Here is a 20,454-nt window from a genome sequence, read left to right as displayed (position 1 = left end):
GTCAGGCTCTGTGCTGACAGCTTGGAGCCTGAAGCCTGCTTAAGATTCTGTGTCTCCTTCTCTCTCTGCTCCTCCCCTGCTCACGCTCTGTCTCTCTCTCTCTCAAAAATAAATAAATGTTAAAAAAATTTTTTTTGAAGACTCTCTCTAAAAGAGATACCCTCATGGATGAGGGCCCAGGCTATTTTCAGGGACTCAAAAGCAAGGTCACTTCACATTCAGTGACCACTTCAGTCAACAGCGTTCGTTCTTTACCTCTCTGCTAAACACTTTCTGCTCTGTTCTCAAGGTGTGCTGTGAGTTTTAAGTCCCACCACCCCAGCTGAATCTCCAGCTTCCACAACATACACCCCTCATGTCCCCGAATAGTCCCTTAATTAAAGCCTAGAAACCTTTGACCTCAGTCTTCTCATTTCTAGGAGTTTACCCTGAAGGTTGGATGGCAGAAGTTTGCAACTGGGCAAAGTTGAATACAGAAGGATGCTTGTTACAAAATTATTGCATTAGCTGAAAATGGGAAATAACTCAAAAACCCGTCCCCGGGGGACTAATTAAATAATTTTGTGCATACCACAGAATTCCATGTGCTCATTGACAAGGGTGGTGCAGCTATGTATTTACTGAATTGAGAAAGTACCTCCGTACAAGACCCAGACATAAACTTTGGTCGTTCAGGGGAAAAAAACTGCAAGAAAAGGATTCGACCCAGAGAACTCTAGAGTGCTGTGATGAAGGGAGTCACAGGGATCACAGCACTTTTTAATGCTAAACACTTCTTTTTCAATCGTCTACCTGGTAATAGAACCTCCGGTGTGTGCTGACACCATTCAGAGCGAAGTAGGCTGCAGAATGCTACATACGATATGATTTATGTTTATGTAAAAAAAAAAAAAAAAAAAGAGCATGGGAAGATTCCTGAGGCCATTTTTCATCAAAAAGATTGGCAGGTGGGATTTGGCATTCATTTTACTTTCACTTATATCCTTTTCTGTATTGTTTCACATTTTTATAAGGGCCGCGCAGTATTTTTCATTCAGCCAAAAGTGTGAAGCTCTTTTTGATTTGGAAAAAAAAAAATAGCAGTGGGAACAAGGAAGTTTTCGTCAAATACTAGTTAAATGGAAACTGATTCACAGTCCTTTTGGAATTGTATGCAGGATTTATACAAATGTCATGAATAAGTGCCAAAGGGCCTTACTAAAATGTTATACTGCACACAAAAAAGGCCGTAGACTGTTCTCTAAGTAAGTACAAAGGAATTAATGCTGCTATTAATGTGACAACACCCGTGTCAATGAAGTCCTGTACAGATTCTAAAGGCTTTCACTTTGAAAATCTCATCTGACCTAGGGACACCTGGGTGGCTCAGTCGGTTAAGCGTCCAACTAGCTCAGGTCATGATCTCACAGCTCATGAGTTCAAGCCCCACGTCAGGTTCTGTGATAAAGCTCAGAGCCAAGAATCTGCTTCAGATTCTGTGCCTCCCTCTCTCTCTGCCTCCTGCCCCCATTTATGCTCTCTCTCTCTCTCTCTCTCTCTCAAAAATAAATGAACATTAAAAAAGAAATCTTAAATCTTGTCTGACCTTCAAAACTAGATGTGTGACTGGTCCCCCAAAGAGAATTCCCTAAATCTCTGTCTGGTCACTGTCAGGCAACATTTCCAGCTTAGGGTTGGCACAGTTGTTTGTTGGATGGATAAATGAGTGGATGGATGGATGAATGGATGGGTGGGTGGATAAAAGAATGCATTCTTTTCCCTCTTTTACAGACAAGAAAACAGAAGCAGAGGGGAAGTGACATGCCTAAAGTAATATAGTTAGTAAATGATAGAGTCAATGGTTGGAATCATCGCTGTTAATGGTTTCCTAATCAGCTCTCTTTTATCCAAAATGCACCCAAAACCTGTTTTATTCAGGAGGAAGTACTTCAAAATCACTGACAGACATATACTTGATCATCAGGAGTTATAGTCAAAATGTCAAGGGCATGGGAATTGACCTACCAAAATGCCACCAATCGTGTCACTAGTGCACGAGCCTGGAGACCTCCCACTATGCCAGGCATTAACCCATTCATTGCTGGATATAAGTGGGTACTGGGTGTCAGAAGGGCACTCAGTGGGCTTAAGACAAGAGCTACTCACCTGCTGGTATGAAACCATTTCATTATTTTAACAACAAAGGCAGCCATGCAAGTACATAATGGTTGCCTCTAAGCCTTGCTAAAAACCCTCCACAACACTTAGAACGGTTGCTACCCACGTGAGAAATTCTGCTCTCTGCCCTCTCACAGCAGAACCCTTATTCCAGGCACTATTCGTAATGCCACTTAAAACCTTCATCCCAATGAATTCACTCTTCATGAATAAATGAAATCAAATGCCATTATTTTCTTCTGAAAATTATCCTGAGCCTAACTATGGTAGGGTATCAGGGAAGGCGCCTGGAAAAATAATAATAATAATTTCGGTGAGAGAGAGAATGTGCTAAAATCTCAAAAAAAAAAAAAACACAAAAAAAACAGACATGAGACACAGCACAAAAGACCAGCTCTAGTCAGGAGCCCAGAATTCTCTGACTACACACATGTTATTTAAGTGCATTTTTGCTCCGGCACCAGGTAAGATTCTGGAAGGCAAGGAGACTTTCCCTGACCCCGATCCGTTCATAGTTAAGGTAGAAGGAGAGGCATCTGTAAGTAACTGTTTTATAAAGTGTTTTATAAACTGTTTAATAAAGGTCAGAAAGGACAAGAGCTCTGTGGGAATTCAGAGGAGGGAGAGCTTATTTCCACCAGAGGAAATTGAGGAAGACTTCCTGAGGAAGGTGGCCTTGACCTGGGTCTTCTTCAGAATACCAGTGGTATTTACACTTGTGCAGGAAGGGAAATGTGTCATCAGATATCAGCATAGGCCAGTCTTGAAGCAAACATTATTGTTCAAGACATTTGCCAGCAAAATATATAAAATGAACATCGTACACACTTTCCTGAACATGTCATTTCCAAATGCATCATGCTTTCTCATGTCCCACTCTTTACTGGTGCTGTCTCTTCTGTCTGGAACATTCTTCCTCACCTTCATTTCTATTTCCACATCCTTCACTTCTGAGCTTAGGTGTACTTTTTCTAATGAGCCTTCCTTGAGCTCCCCAAATGGAGTTCTCCTCACCTGGGCTTTCACAGTACCAAGAGCATACCCCCATCATAACACCTATAACACCCAAATCATAATCACCCATGTTGTTATTGATCAATACTTATCCATAAGCACTCTAGGAGAATAATCTGTTTAGATGAATTTTTGTGAGCCCAGGGCCTAGTAAAGCGCTATCTTCATAAGAGAAATATTTATCAAATGATTGAAGTTTTTAATGATTCAGCAGACATTCTATACCACAAACCCAAAGCTACTCCCAGTCTGAGCTGACGACATACCCGTGTAATTCTACCAAATTACTTTGCAGATGAAAAATACAAATGTGCCCAGACCCCTTTTATCCAGCCCCAAAGCAAATAAAAAGCCAAGGCCTGCTGTAAGTCACATGACTAACTCCCCCAAGGTCACTATGGTCATAAGGGGACAGTTTGAGCCCAGAGGAGCTCCCTCAGCAAGTCTATGAGTGAGGCCAGTGGACATCATTCTTGCAAAATGACCTGAAAAACCTCACCTGTCACTTACAAATGGAGAAAAGAGACCCTTTAAGCAGAAGAAGATGGCTAGAGAGAGAAAAGAAACCAGGTTTAAGTTGGCTTATAGGTCAGTGCATTTAAATAAGGAAAGGTCCTGGTTTCAGAAAATGAAAGCTTTTAAATATAAACCCTTTATAGTCCAGCTCAATGAATTAAGGAAATAGCCTTAAATGTTAACAATGGCTATTTCCAGTTGTATTATGAGGGATTTTTAAAATCCTCATAGCTTCTGTATCTGCTAAATTTTCTACAATGAATAGTATATACGTATTTTCTCATCAGAAGGAGAAATGTGTCTCTTAAAAACATCATGCCTCCTGGCCCCTGGCCTTTGCCTACTAAGTGTTAAGTCTTAGTTAACAACCCTTGAGGATTTTTTTTTTAGAGAGAGAGAGAGAGAGAAAGCAGGGGAGGGGCAGAGAGAGAGAGAGAGAGAGAGAGAATCCCAAGCAGGGTCTGCACTGACAGTACAAAGCCAGACTCGGGGCTCTAACTCATGAACCACAAGATCATGACCTGAGCCGAAACCAAGAGCTGGACGCTTAACAAACTGAGCCACCCAGGTGCCCCAACCCTTGAGAATTTTTGAAGGGAGACCCTTGCCCCCAGCTCCCAGCCCTTTGGCTCCAGTCACACCCAGAAGCCTTCCTGTTAGGAGAAGAAAATATGTTACTTGGCTTTGGATGGCTTCTCCATTCTTCCTCTTCTTAGTGGCTCCTCTGGGCTAGGAACCAGCAAACTCCTGGTGTCTGGCTATATCCAGATCCTGGATACAAGCTTCTGAGTTTCAGAATAATCTGGTGGGTGAGAGTATTTGGGGGTGTGGCTGAATCAACACTTGGTGTGCATGGCTCTTCTGAGCATCATGTTACCTATTACACTCAAAGGTTCAAAGGCAAACTGGCCCAGGAAGAGTGAATCAATCTGTCAGGTTTCATAACCATGCCCCTCTCCCACTCCCTTCAGTGACAGGACTAAAGGCTGAACGACTTCAAGCTTCAAACTCATATTCTTCTGAGAATTGTATGTTAAGACTCTCTCACCTCAAGGAAAACACAGTAGTAAAATCATTTAGTTCATCTGGCTGTCTAATAGAACTTTCCATGATGATGAAACTGTTCCATTATCTACACTGATCAATATGGTAGGCACTAACCCATGTGACTACTGAGCATTTGAAATGTGGCTAGTGCAACTGAATAGATTTTTTAAACCACACGTCTACTGTTTTAGACACTTTAGTTTAGAATCCCAAAATGTCAGACCTAGAAAGAACCCAAGAAATCATCTGGACCTGTGATTCTCAACCCGCGCAATTTTTAAGTTCCACTCTTACTAGCAAAGATACATTCAGATCTTCCTCATATTAACGGAATATTTAGTATCTGTTGATTAAGAACATCATAATGACCAAAATTAGCAAAACTTCACTAACATTTGAAATTACATTTCAATTAGGAAAATCATGATGATCAAAATTAGTGATTCAATAAGTTTTAATTGCATTTTAATTACAAAAAGCATAATGACAAAAATTATAGCCCTTTAAATTGCATTTTATTACTTAGAAGAGCATCTCCATATACATATAGAATGGATGTGTGTGAGGTATGATTTTATCTAGCCTTCAGACTTTTTCAACATATGGATTCTTAGATCCTGTCCAATAATCCACAGCCCCTGACTGTCTTTTGCAAGAGAGCACAACTCAGAGTGAAAACCAATGGCTTAGTTCAACCCTTTGATTTGAGAGAGAGAGAAAATGGAGCCCAGGAAAGGAGAAGACCTGTCCAAATCTCACAGCTAAGGAACAGTGGAGTTGGCCTGACAGATCAATGCTCTTTTCACTCTGCCACAAAGCTCAAAGAGAAGAAGCAGAGCTGGAAAATCCCAAGGGAGACACAGCTGGCTGAATTGAAAATACCTCTCTGCTTTTCCTTCTATTGGGAACTTCAAAGAATAGAAGGAAAGGATTTTTGCAATGTAAAAAATAAATTTACTGATGAAAATTACATAATTATACCTGTGAAGGAGCTATGAGGAAAATAGAACTAGCCCTTTTCGTGTTTCAGTGAAACTCAATACCTTCGAGAATTTTCTGAATCTTTTATAGGTTCCCCAGTCTTCATTAACATCTGAGGGCATCCTTCCAGAGACAAGCAATAAAACAAAAATCGCCTCTTAAAAATAAACCAGGTTTGAGAGTTCCTATCAGTGACAGGAAGCAGGACACAGAAGAAAGAGCCAAGGCGTTTTCTTTGGTTACAATGGCCTCCAAGTTCACCCTGAGGAAGAGACTGTCTTAAACCCAGAGCTCGGACTCCCATTCTGTATTGTGTATGTGTGTGTGTCTGCGTGTGTGTGTTTATTTATTTATTCATTTATTTTTGAGAGGTGGGGGGAGGGGCAGAGAGAGAGGGACAGAGAATCCTAAGCAGGCCCTGTGCTGTCAGCTTGGAGCCCAAGGTAGGGCTCCAACCCACAAACTGTGAGACCATGACCTCAGCTGAAGTCAAGAGTCAGATGCTCAACCAACTGAGCCACCCATGCACCCCTCTTTCTATGTTATTTTTTTAAGTTTATTTATTGATTTTTAGAGAGAGAGAGAGCGAGCATGAGAGCAGGGGGGTAGGACAGAGAGAGAGGAGAGGGTGAGAATCCTAAGCAGGCTCTACATGTCAGCTCAGAGCCCGATATGTGGCTCGAACCCACAAACCACAAAATCATGACTTGAGTCGAAATCCAAAGTCGGACACTCAACCGACTGAGCCACCCAGGCACCCCTCCCTCTTTCTATTTTAATTGCACCATGCTGCATCCAATATCATGCACTGCTCTGCTTTTCTAGATCACTGGGGCTGGCAGGAAAATTTACTTAAGTCAGTTCTAAGGATTTAGTGTAATTAGCCTTCAACTTTATGGGCTTCTCGCTTTGGATTCTCATAGAATTTTATGTATTTATTTATTGTAAACTAGACCACGGTGACTATGACCCTGGACTGAATCCAGACTCTAATACTTATTAACTACAGAAAGTGTGGTATTTGCTTCACCTCTGTCAGCCTCAGTTTTCTTACCTGTAAAATGGGGATAAAAATTCATTACATAGCCATTCTGAGAAAGTAAAGATGATTCTCATCAATCCCTTCAAAGAGTGCCTTAGAGTAAGTTAATGCTCTCTCTGAGACAGGGTATTATAATTAGTCTTGCTCATGTCCCATGTTAGACTATAAACTTTGTGAAGGCAAAGACTGCCTTTATTTCCCAACCACCCCCATTCCGTATAGTTGCAAAGCTTTATACGTGCAGTGCAGGTACATGTGTTGATTACAAATGTCATCTTTGGTGTCAGACATGCCCGGGGTTGAAGGCTCTAACCTGGCTCCAGGACTTACTAGGTTTTGGGGTTTTTTTTTAACATTCTTGATATTTCTGGGTCTCAATTTTCTCATCTGTTAAATGGGTTTAATCCATTAACTTGGAGCTTAACCATGAGCATCAGAGGACCTTGGGAGGTAATGAACATTCATAAAGGCTGCCTATTTTAAGTATATTAATGTGTCATCCTCGCTCCCACCTTAGTAAGGCACCACGTAACATTTATGCTAGAGGTGGCTAATAAACAAGAATCTAGGGATTGATTTTCCGTGAACTCCCTTATTTGCTCACTCCATGACAGATAGCTTCCCTAAAGCCAACAGAAGCCAGAGGCAAGCCACCATAAATCCAGGGTGTGCTGTGATAAGACACCACAGCATGCATGCCAGCTGTTCCCTCAGGAAGGATACATTTGCCCTGTAATTCTCTGGAATAAAGCAAACAGACTGTTTGCAAGGGTGCACGGTATTCAAAATAGCTGCACGTCAGAGATGCAGCCCAGGGTAGACATCAGCCTACTGCTCTGAGAGTCAGATGCCATGAGTCTGAGAATTTGATCTCACCAGTAACTGGCTGTGTGCCCTTGGACAGGCCATTTCACTTCTCTGGGCCTCTTCCTGTTCTCTCAAAAGAAGGGCCTACGCTAGACATTCTCCAAGGATCAATGCAGCCCCTCTGTTACACCGTTCTAGAATGAGCTAATTAGGCCAACAGCACGATGGGCACAGGATGCAGAGTAAGAAAGACCCAGGTTCGAATCCTTGGCTGGTTGACCCTGATCAAGCTTCTTAATCTCTCTGAGATTTGGTTTTCTCATGGGCAGAATGGGGATAATAACATGGCTATTGGAGGGTTGGAGACAGTGAATATCAAGAACCAGGCCATTGGAAATGTTAGTAGGTGGTGCCTGCTGTGATTATTATTAGCATCATTATCACAGTCATCATTATTAATATTACCTTTTTTAGTCAGTTAATTAGTTTTGAGAGAGAGAGAGAGAGAGAGAACAGGGGCAGGGCAGAGAAAGAGAATGAGAATTCCAAGAGGGCTCTTTACTGTCATGTGGGAGCCCAACTCAGGACTCGAACTCGCTAACTGTGAGATCACGACCTGAGCCAAAATCAAGAGTCAGAGGCTTAACCGACTGATCCCCCCAGGTGCCCCAATATTACCTTTCTTTTAAAAGGTGAAGACCCAAAAACATCCTACTATATCACGGTCATGTGGGGTCAGATAAGAATATCAACTCTTCACTGGTAACTTGTCTGAAATTAGTCAATTTCCTTCTCCCATGTATAACTGCTTTTGCTTTTCAATGTGGTCACTGTTTCATTGCCAACACTATAGTTCCTTAATGATAGCAAACCATATAGCTTAGTTCATGAGGAATTTCACATGTGTTATCTCATGGATTCCTTCACTGCCATCATCATCATCATTACCACCATGACCATCATGCCTCCATTCATCAACACCTGGGATCCTACAGGAATGAGCAACTTACCTGAGATCTCAGTGTCCATCCATCCAACCAGGAAGTCACAGGTTTTGGACTTCTGGTTAAGGCTTCTGACTCTGAAGCTCATGATTATTCCACTCCATCAACTTCATGAATTAATTTGGTTTTTTCCCCCCAGCCATTGCCTGGACTAGTTATAAAACATCTTTCTTTCTTTCTTTTTTTTTTTTTTAAAGCAACCATCTTTCCATATATGTGGAATTTGAAGTGCAGCATTTCTTAAGTGTTTAACATTAACTCTGGAGTCTACCCAGTCACATGCCATCTAATTCAACCACTTTTTCCCACTAGAAGACGTCCGATCAAATTTTAGATGACCTCTGTTTTTAAAGTCAAACACCTAAGAAAAGGTTATTCTAATTTCCAAGGAATAGGGACAGTATTGTAGGAGAGTGTTTTGGTTGCAAAAAAGAACTAAGTCAAGTGAAGGGTGAAGATTATTTTAAGGATTCCCACTGAATGGGATTTTATTGAACAAAATTATAAAAGTTGACATGGTGTCATGGAAACTGGGAATAAATGGTGGTTGCTGACTTCAAGCAGTGTCAGCAGTACAGAAGGCACTGGATCTTTAGCGGTCCTTCCATCTTGCCATCTTCCATCAACCATCGTACCATGGAGCAGTCTGCCATATTACTCATCTTTCCCTTTGTCCTTATGCCATAGACTGGGTGCCTTACTCTTTAGTTCCCCACTGAAATTCCCTGCAGAAACGACTTTCCTGGCTCAGCTAATTACAATTACTCCCCTTTGGAAGAGGTTTTTTGATACGGGGCACATCTTGGACCACCGGTCAGCAGATGAATCTACTGCTGCTGGGTCAGGCGTAGCTTGAGGTGTCAAACATGGCTGCCTTGGGTTGGGCCCTCAGTTAAGGTAGTGGGTAGATCCATTTTACTTAGAAGGGGCTGTAAGCCACAGCATGTGCCATGATTATCATGCTAATATCAAGAAAGTAAAATTTTCCTCTCCAGATGCTTTCATTTCATATAAATCTTTTAAAAAAAATTGTCACTTTTGGATAACGTTTCATGCCTCCATATGTTTACAAAGTCCTAACTGATGTGGAATCCCAGAGCTGACTATAACAACACCAATAAAAGTCACTTCCACAGATACAGTCTTTTATAGAGGTGGCTGCTCTTTCGGGTATTCTGCTTGTCTCGATTGCCACCCGTGTTGACAAGACGGTTATTATTGTCACCATTTGATGGAGGAAAAGCTAAAGTTTAAGAACAATGAGTGGCCTTAGGCCACAAAACTAGTTAGTGGTCTGTCTGGGACTTAGACTTCAGTTTCCTAAATCAACATCTGAAGAAAGAGAAAGCAACCTTTATTTTTCTATCCAATCAGGAATAGTTTTTGGCAGTTACTATATCTCACCAGTCTCCTTCAGTCCAGATTCAGACTCTCATCAATTCTCACCCTGGATTGCCTCAGCATCCTCTTACCCCATCTCCCTGCTCTCATCAACCTTTTCGATTCCTTCCTCCAGAGGCAGCCAGAGAAGTCTTTAGAAAGACAGAGTTTTCAACAAATCACCTCTAGGATCACAGGCTTCTTGCTGCCCCCAGAAGAAGATCTGAACTCCTTCAAGGTGAATTCAGTGTCTTAGGAGATCCGGTTCTTACACCTCTTTGCCTTATTGCCGCTGCTCATGACCACTCGTGTTCGCACACATTCAGCAGTGCCAGCTCCCAAGGATGGCTTGAAAATTTCTCCCTCTGCGTCTTTATGTAAATTACCGTCTGCACACTGGATTTAGATGGATTTGGATCACATGATGTTATAGTGGTTTTTGTTTTATCTAATCCATTGGCAACATTAGGAAAATTTCCAGCTTCTCTTGATCTTCCAGTAAGAGATCAAGGTTAACAACCAACTGAACCTGACAAGTGGCTAATCCCTTTAAATGGGGCACACCCTCTCCAATTGGCCACAATCCCCACTACTCCCTATTGTGTTACATCCAACTGGCTTACTCATGACTGTGCTATGCTTGACCCCTTAGACATTTGAGTTTGCAACCTTTGCTTTATGTGCTCACCACCAGAAATGTACTTCCCCATATACTTCTTTCAAAATATTAGTCATTTCTCAAATAATTCTTCCATGAAGCTTATATTGATTCTCTGAATACAAATTAATCTCTTCTTCTTCCTTAAACGTGTTAATCGGTGCTTGACCACATAAAGGACTTCACTAGATTACAATGGATTTGAGGGCAAAAACTCTTATTTAGCGCGTACCCTCATACTGCCTAATACCATGTCTTATTCTTTGGACATGTTCAAAAAATATCTGTTGACATGAACTTAGTTTAATTTAGTCCAATCGGCATTTAAACTTTCCAACAGAAGCCAACTCTTCTGTAATCATATTTTCCCATTCCTCAACCAGACTTGAGCTTTTATTAGTCCCAATACCACCTGCTTCTCGCCCCTGCTTATCTACTGAGGAAACAAACTATTTTTCCAAGTTCTGTTGATTGGAAAGTTTAAGCTCTTAAATAAATCATCCTCCAAGGAAAAGCAAAAGCAGGAAATTTGCTTTGGCCCTGAGCCAGTACTACTCCCCACAGGCAGAGTATTTTGCAAGGTCTTCTCAAGAGAAGAAAGAGTAATCCCCAATCTCCACCCTCACGTGAGGACTGCAATCACCCCACATCATGGTCTACTCTCGAACTACGGTTTCCTCAAATAGTACATGTTTCTTACATACGGTATTTGTCCATGAAAAACCGTTGTCCTCTTATTTCATGCAAGTTACATTTTTACGAGCTACTGCCTCATATTTCTGGATGTTAACATTTTAACTAATATTACCCTTTCATATAACATTTATTTTTCAAACATCTAACGGTTTACCAGGCACTGTGCTTGGTTCTGGGCAAAACAGATATTCTTTGTTCTGGCAAAAATAAGTATGTGCTGTTGTTCTCATGTCCTGGGAGGATCACAGCCTAATGGGGAAACAAATCATTTAGGGACATTTTGTCAATGCCACCCATAAACAGAGCAGACTCTCACCACCCCATCCATCGTGAATGACATGCATGTGGGAGGCAGTCTTTGCAAATGTACTGCCACTCTGACATCCAGCTTATGTAGTGAGCACTTATAACCTACTTCTCAGCCCGCAGTCATGTTAGAGGAGGCAATTAGTTAGGTCCTAACAGGATACCTGGAGGCCAGCAACCGGAACATTCCAGCTATTGGGAAGGTCTGAGTCCCATCCTGGAAGCACTTCACCACCAGAAGCCGGGTCTAACCAGACAGACCCAGCGGCTGGACACCAGGCCAGGAAACCCCCTGACTTGGGAAGAAAAAGCGAGAAAACCTGCTTTCCACCTTAAGTAATAAACATCCCACCCCCTAGTTAACAGCTGTTCATAACGGATAGAGATCCAACCCCCAGGGCGCGCAGCTCTGCTCTCCAGCTCTCCCACTCTCATATCTCAAGAGTGTACTTTCCGCTTTAATAAGGTTTCCCGCTCATGTCACTCATCTGCCGTGCTGCATGTCTGTCCTTGAATTTACTCTCGCGACAAGACCGAGAACCTTCAGTGACTCCTCCCAGGACCCAGGGTCTCCCCAGTTCACCCTGCGACCATTTGAACTTCTTTCCTAAGCTTTGAGTGTCAAGGAGAAATAGAGACTGCCACTCCCAGAGTGCAAAGAATATGGTTGAAACGCAGGAACTCCCCTGGTTGCCTCTCACACAATCATGCCCTGCGAGAAAGTCATTGGCTGACCACTCCAACCCCACCCAGGCAGAATTAACGAAAGTTCGGACACGATACAGAGACTTGGGCCGCTCTGTAAGATAATGAGCCACAAGTGGTTGAGCTGCTGACTGACAAGGGGACACAGCAAGGGCCCTAAGGGGAGGAAAGGATATCAGCAGCTATGACTTTGTGGTCTCTCGGTGAAGTGGGGCCTATAGCCCTTCCCTGTGCCTCTACGTCCTTCCTTCCCGCATTTAGTGCTAGGTGTGTGTTTGTGTATACAACAACAGATAACAGCCCCCTCTCCCTTTATGTTGCCTGATTATTACACTCAGAGTGTGCTGGCGATAGCAAACTTTATAATCTAGCCCAGGGACTGGTAAACGACAGACTGCAGGCCAAATCTAGCCTACAGCAGGTTTTCATGAATGAAGTCGTATTAGAACACAGCCACATCCATTCATTTACAGATCGGCTATGGCTGCTTTCCTGCTGCACAGATTCCCACAATTCTGATACCAGTTCCTATGTATCTGTTTTTTCTACCCCACTGAGCGATTTTCAGACAGCAGCTAGGTGTCCTACGATTCAACTCAATTCTGACACTATCTGCTTGGAAATAGCATCTGATTCCGCAGGTTAAGAGCTTAGTCCTGTAAGACTGGCCCTTGTCCCCCACTTGAGATGCCAATAGCAGGTCCATGTTGTCCCTTGTCTTTCCGACGAACTGGATGTAAATCAGAGGTGCCCATTATGATAGGGAAAGATAGGATTCAGTAGGCAGAGAGGGAAAGGATAGGACCTGAGGTCCTTGGGTGGGGAAAAACACATATTTGGGGACAATGCTGGGAGTGTCTGACCACAGCAAACCCCTTTGGGGGTTAAGGTTCCTCTTAAGAAAGTAACAAACACCACCTACTCCACCATAGGTTTCCCTCAGGAATTTGACAAAAGACCTAACTAAAAATAAGTAGTGGACCATAAATCGTATGACCCACGAGGAATGGTATGGCCATAGATGACCCCTCACACAGTGGAAACAAGCCAACCACAAAGGAAAGACTAGGCATTTAGAGTTACCTAGTATTAGAAATAAGCCCATAGACCCAATCAAAGGAGGGACGCGGACACTCGGAGCACACTGAAGGGAGGCTTTAATCAAGATTCTTGCAGGAGAGGGTGTCTGATGGACAGGCACTCTCAGGCAGTTACAGCAGACAATTTATCTCCTAGCGTGCAAGTCCCTCCCCTGGTTCCTCATTGGCTGAGCACTACAGAAGTTACAGCCTCACCGGAACATCATCTATGCCCATATAAGGCAAAAAGTAGTCTGATTGGTAGAAATGTACATTTCCTGAGGAGACACAGAAACTTTCAGTCCCTCCTTTGTTGTTTGGCACATCCTCATTGCAAAGCCCACGAAAATAAGCCTGCAAAAATGGAGAGTGGGTAGAAGAAGCAGGAAGTGAAGTGTCTAAGGGGTTTAGACTCCATTGTGTGTGTGGAAGGGGGGGACGGTTCGTACATATTTCCAATAGGTTGTAAACCTATTGTTGATTAGATGGCACAGCTTTTATTTGGCATTTCTGAAAATGAATCATCTCCCTTCTCACGCTAGCCAATAAGCTTACCCCCTGAGAAGGAACAAGGGGGAAGGGAAGGGACCCACCAAAACCCTAAGAAACAAAGTCCCTTGACTATCGTCCGTGGGTATTCACTTTCGAATGCCCCCTCTCTGTAAAGAGAGTTTTCACACTATTCTTACTTTCTGATCTTACACTGGAATAAACTTTTGCCTGCTGCGCATTTTATTCTTTGCCCACCTCTTCATTCTTTGAAGTGGTGAGACAATGAACCCTGGACATTGAGGTAAAAAGATCCTGCAACACTAATCTCCTTGAATCTCTACTTGTTTACCAGTCTGGAGGCTCTCTGAACCCCATCCTTTTGGGTTTCTATGGAGGCTTCATTACTTAGACACAATTGATTAAATCATTGGCTATTCCAACCTTCTATTCATATAGTTGGTTCCCATGGCAACCAGGGCTTCCTCAAAGTCACCTTGTTAACATAACAAAAGATACCTTTTTCCCTCTCATCACTTAGGAGACTCCAAGGATTTTAGAGCCTCTGTGTCTGGGTCAGGGACAAAGACCAAATAAATATTTATTGTAAATCACAATGTCACAATTGCAAAGTCTAAAAAATATATCTTAAGGTCCTTTACAGAAAAGTTTGCCAACCCCTGATCTACTTGGTTGGGAGCCCCAAAAACTAAAGGAAGAATTTGCCTGAATCAGACCTCTAGGACTTGGAACAGGACATTAACTCAGGAGACTCGTTGGTCTCTCTTTAGAGAAGGGGTTAAAGTGTTTTCAGATGTGCAAGGAATACACACTTGGTCAATTACACTAAATGGAGGAATGTTTTTATATTTGTGTTCAGTCTGGTGTTATTTTTTAACACTACGGGAGGAAGACTGCAGGGTACCTAAATGGATACAACCGTATCGGACATGTGTCACTTGCCCAGATTTTTCCTATGTTTGGAAATGAGCCACGATGTGAGTTTTGGTGGGAGATAGAGCCCACCTTCTAGAACAGATCCTGAAAACATCAGATGCTTACTTTTATTCAATACCTCTGGAAATTAAGGTGCTGATGATATGGGACCATAAGGCAAGCTGAGGACAAAGCACAAGCTAGCACCATCACACTCTGCCCCTCCCCACAGTGGGATATGTGTAATATTCCTCAGGCACTCTTGGCTGCCCAAGGACAAAGGAGAAGAAAGAAAACAAATGGTTAACTAATAGAGATCACAGTGACACAGGAGTCTCCATCAGCTTACAAATATCTCAATAAATTACAAGAAAAGGCAGTCTTATCAATAGCCTAATCTCCAGAAACCTATAGACTCCGTTTCCTAAAGCCCCAACATCACCCCTCCATAGTGATATGGGGAACAAAGGCAAGAAGGAAATGGCAGGTAAAATTAAAATTATAATCTTATAACCTGCAGCCCATTGGCAAATACTTGGCACAAATATAGACTACAACATTTCTCCAGGAACCCCCTCCTTTCATAATGTTAATACTTACTGGAGGGAAAACAACCTTAGCGTGACACTAGCAAGGCCTCAGTTATCTTAGGAGTCCTCTTTAGCACATCAAAGTCCCTCTGGAGGCCTCCCTTTTGTCTTTACCTCCTCCAATCCCATAGTATATAACCAGTCATTCTTCAGGACCCCAGCTCAGCTCTTCCTGCCCACAGCGTCCTGTCCCCCTAACTTGAGTAAAATCACCTTTTTGGACCAAAGACGTCTCAAGACCCCCACGAACCCCACCATCACCCCAAAACTTATAATCACTGGTACCAGATTAGGACTGATCAATTGGACAAATCTGCCCATGACCTTGAATCTGATACTTAATGGTGAGGTTTTTGGGGCTTGGTCCAGCTTGGTCTGGAGCCAATGACCAAGAAAGAATTCTTGAAGACGACTTTGGTGCAAAAAGGTGATTTTATTAAAGCACAGGGACAGGACCTGTGGGCAGGAAGAGTTGCCCCAGGACCAAGAGGAGAGACTGGTTATATACTATGGGGGTAGGTAAACTCCAGGGGAAGTTGCCAGTGAGATTTTCATATGTTAAAGAAGACTCCCAGGATACTGGAGGCCCAGCTATTGTCAAGGTAGGGTTGTTCTTCTCTCTAACAAAGTATTAACATTAAGACGGTAGGGAGTTCCTAGAGAAACATTTCAATCTGTCAGCCTCAAGTGTTTGTCAATGGCTGCAGATTATAAGGAAATCTAGTTCTATCTGTTTCCTTCTGCCTTTGTTTCCCACATCACTGTGGACGGGTGATGGAGACTTAGGTCCTGCAGGACTACGATCTCTATCAGTTCACCATTTGTTTTTCCCCTTTCCTTTGTTCCTGGGCAGCCAGGGGTGCCAGAGGAATATCACACACATCCCACCTGGGTGGGGGGGGGGGGAGTGTTTGCAGACCATCAGCTTGTCCTATGCTCCCTTATCACTGAAGACTGCAAAGAAACAGGGACAGATGCTGCATTCCTACAGTTGGTCCTGGGAGAGGCAGAAACAGTGGTAGCCATGGGGCCAAGAGCAAGGCCAATCACCCAGGCCCGTCCCTGCGGCACCATTCTGCCTGAATTTCCAGCCCCCTTGCTTCTCTTGGTTCCTGCTTATTATCTGACCCTCCCTCTTCTGCGTTTCCATCAGGCCTATCAGCCGCCATATCCTCTCAATCAACTGTTGCTTCATGTAAACAGGAATAGTTTGCGCCATTTAAACCCAAGACTCTGAAGCTTTTACCAATGGATAGCTTAGAAGAATAATCATAACAGCTATTTATTAATCTGTTAAGAGATTATCATGTGACAGGAACCATGTTAATCATTATTCATGAATTATCACATGTCGTTCTCACAACAATCCTATTAAATGCCATTATTATCCCCCTTTTATAGATGAAAAAATTAAGGCTTAGAGAGGCCAAGTAATCCAAGGCCACGCGGCTGGTTTGTACTAGGTCTGTCTGTGCCCCAAACCAGGGGGCTTGACGCTTTACTCTTCTTCCAAGTTCCTGTATTCTTACGCTAGAGGGAGTGTTACTGACTGAGTTTTGTAGATGCTAGCTAAAATAAAATTGAATAGCTGGACCAACTATGCATTTTTTTAAGCTTATTTATTTATTTATTTATTTTGAGAGGGGTTAGGGAGAGAAGGACAGAGAGATAGGAAGAGAGAGAGAATCCCAAGCAGGCTGCACCCTGTCAACACAGAGCCTGATGCAGGGCTCGAACTTATGAACCGTGAGATCATGACCTGAGCCTAAATCAAGAGTAGGACGCTTAACTGACCGAGCCACCCAGGCACCCCTGGACATTAAGAGGTAAGCCAGCTCTCCAGAGAAAAAGGAAGTCCCGAACTATAGTGTCTGCCAGTTTCCATGGTGCACATACTCCCACCATGGCTGATTTCAAGCTACCGGTGGTTTATCCATCTCCTCAAATTTCCTGAATAAATAGTTGACTCTTGCAAGGCAGGATGAGCTGCCTCCAGCACCCCAGGACACCCATGTCCTGTTTGTTTCTTGTTTCTCTGTGTTGTTTGCTGCTGCAAACACTTTATCTTATATTCTTGGAATCCCAGACTGGGGTGAGACCTCAGAGGATGTTTAGACTTCACCACCTACTCACAAGAAGACCCCTCCAGGCCATCCCCATGGTCTTCTGCTCAACGCTCTGGTCTCCGGGAGCTCACCACCTTCCAAGGTTCCTTGTTCTGTGTTGAAATAGTCACTATTGTTCCAAATAACAGCCCTAGTTTTACAAAGCATGCTGCCCTCCAGGTGGCCTTTCGCTCTCAACCTACGAGTGCTCCGTCCACACCTCCTGTGGAATATGGCTCTTGGAAGCAGTTGCTTGCCCCGGTTCCACTCTCCTGCACCCTACTGGAAGGGGCTTCAGGCATGGGAGCTCACGGGTATGCAGCGTAGGCTGGATCTACTCCATTATATTTTCACACACGTGCTAAGTGCTTTCCAACCTTGCCTGTAGACTCAAGCAAGAAAGGACATGACTTAGCCCACATGTCCCCCTCCCGCCCCCAAAACACACACACACACACGCGTGCACACACACACACATGTGCACACACACGTGTACACACACACACAGAGTTTATTAAAGATTACACGGATGCCTCTGTCGTTCAAGAGCAGCACCCAGTGCTGGCACAGCAAGAATCATATTCTCAAATACCATATCCTTTCTCATGCCACTCACATCACTTCAGGCCTCAGGGCAACACTTCCACACATCTACTGCCCTACGTTCTTCAAACCAAAAGTGACCGCAACTGCCGCTTTGGAGCGTGGGGAGCATTTGAGTGGCAGCAGTGCTTAGGTAGGAGAAAAGGTAAGTTAATTAAGTTGTCAAATCTCTGCTCCTGGGGAACGTGAGATTCTTGCATCACTAAGTATCCTTTTCCAGTGGTGCCCAGCATCCCTTGTCTGGCTTCTGTCTGCGCTCTAATTTGCCCGTCCAGGAGTACTTGCTGATTCAGTGCAATATTACCAACAGCAGCACATGGATCCTAGAGAACATTCTGCAACGTGAAACAATCCAAATGCCTTAAGCTTGCACATATCTAAGTGTAGACTCCATACACTGAGACATTATGCTAACTCTTCACATTGGCAGCTAACTGGACTTTGAATGCTAAACTTGCCAACGGTGTCCTTTTCATACATTTAATAATAAGAAATCATTACGTTCTCAAAACACTAAATTAAAATTTTCAGCTCTATGTAAATAGTTTTGACTTACAATTTGGGTAGTCATTAATCGTACTTGTATTCTGCTTTGTAATTTTAATAGTTTTGAATATTTTAGAAGAAAATTACTGTTAAGTGGTGCCAGAGTGACTCTTGATTTTGGCTCAGGTCATGGTCTGATGATTGGTGAGTTTCAAGCCCCGTGGGGCTCTGTGCTGACAGTGCAGAGCCTGCTTGGGATTCTCTCTCTCTCTCTCTCTCTCTCTCTCTCTCTCTCTCTCTCTCCATCTCTCTCTGCCCCTCCCCCTGCTGTGCTCTTTCTCTGTCAAAATAAAAGTAAGTAGACATTTAAAAAAAGAAAATTACTATTAAAACATGTAGAAAACACAGGGTTTTTTTTTATTTTTTCACTTACCTTAAGCAACATTTTGATTAAAATATATTCAAATTTTTATATTTTGAGTAAATTGCATTTTATTCTTTTAGTCTTTTAGAACAGGCAAAAATCCAGCCCACTGCCTGTTTTTGTAAATAAGGTGTCACTAGATCAGAGTCAACCTATTCATTTATGTTTTGTCCATGGTCTTTTCCTGCTCCAACAGCAGAGTTGAGTAATTGGGACGGGGACAAATAACCCGTATCACCTAAAATATTTCTCGTTTGATCTTTTACAGAAAGTTTGCCAATTCTTGCTTTACTGTCAACAGAACACAAATTATGTGAAACTCTTGATCATAACAATAAAGCGAGTGAGTTTGCTGATACCAGGTTAAGAAAAGCAACTGTTGCTGAATAAATAAGTAGCTTGCTGTGAGTTATCTACTCTTCCATGGATCGCTCACCCTCTGTCAACAGACCATTTGGACATGCAAAATCGTCCATTAAATTCAGCTGTCCTTGATATTGTGCCAATTTCAGTCCTATAAAAACAGTCATCTTACCTACATATTTTGCTGTGATCAGGATGAAGGCAAATGTGTCAAGATATAAACATTGAACATATTTCACTAAAGCCAGGTTTTGGCTTGACTTATAACTCTTAAATCTTGAGACATGTGAGATGGGGAGGTCCACTCGTCAACTGATCCCAAGCCCTGCATGTATTACTGGCAGGTCTAGTACTTTCCAAAGTGCCTCCCTTCATTAACAGACCCATGAGGCAGACAAGGTTGGCCCCATTTTACAGATGGGAAAACTTCAACAGTCTGAACCGAGAAGAAATACTGGGAGCTTTAGAATATCAGGAGACGGCGTGATTGAACTCACATTTTGAAAGGAACATTCTGATTGGTATTTGAAGAGGATAAGGGTAGAATATAAGCCTGGGAGGGAGGCTACTGGGTTGTTCCAGGGAAGAGAAAACAGGCGGCAGCGAAGGTGGTGGGAAGGTGGGGGATACACCTGATGGAGGAGACTTTGCAATTTGTTAATGGATCATCTCTGAGACGTATGACACAGAGTTCGGTCGAGGATGCTCAGGTGTATTTTCAGTCTGAGTAATGGACTGACTGGAGATGCCAGTCTCCAAGATGGTGGACACCTTGGTAGAGCAGCCAGTTGGATATATGAGCATGGAGTTCAGGGAGAGGCTGCGACTGGGTCATCAGCATAAGCAGGTGTTTAAAACCACTATTTTCTACCTAGTTCAGACACTACTTTTATACAGTGAGAACTACGAACATGGTTTCTGAGTCTTTAAGAAGGAAAAACAAACAAATCAGGGCAATACTCAAAAAGCAAAATAGGGGCAGTGGCAGGGGGACGTCAAGATGAAAGAGAAAATGAGAGACTCGTGACCTTTCAGGCAAAAAGAAAAGCAACACATCACTGCCAAG

General features: G+C 43.0%; 1 protein-coding gene across 1 annotated transcript in view; it reads right to left on the bottom strand.

The window, feature by feature from the left end:
* Positions 1-4,469, bottom strand: part of FER1L6 (fer-1 like family member 6) — a 164,489-nt gene extending 160,020 nt beyond the window's left edge. Inside the window, exon 1 of the mRNA XM_019459903.2 lies at positions 4,366-4,469. Within this exon, the coding sequence (XP_019315448.2) occupies positions 4,366-4,388 (23 nt within the window). The 5' untranslated portion in view covers positions 4,389-4,469. The remainder of the gene's footprint in view (positions 1-4,365) is intronic.
* Between the last annotated feature and the right edge of the window lie 15,985 nt (positions 4,470-20,454).

This window comes from Panthera pardus, unplaced genomic scaffold (genome assembly GCF_024362965.1).
Source record: "Panthera pardus isolate Hobbes unplaced genomic scaffold, ASM2436296v1 HiC_scaffold_7, whole genome shotgun sequence".
Lineage (NCBI taxonomy): Eukaryota > Metazoa > Chordata > Mammalia > Carnivora > Felidae > Panthera > Panthera pardus.
This window is presented reverse-complemented; position numbering and strand designations above follow the sequence as displayed.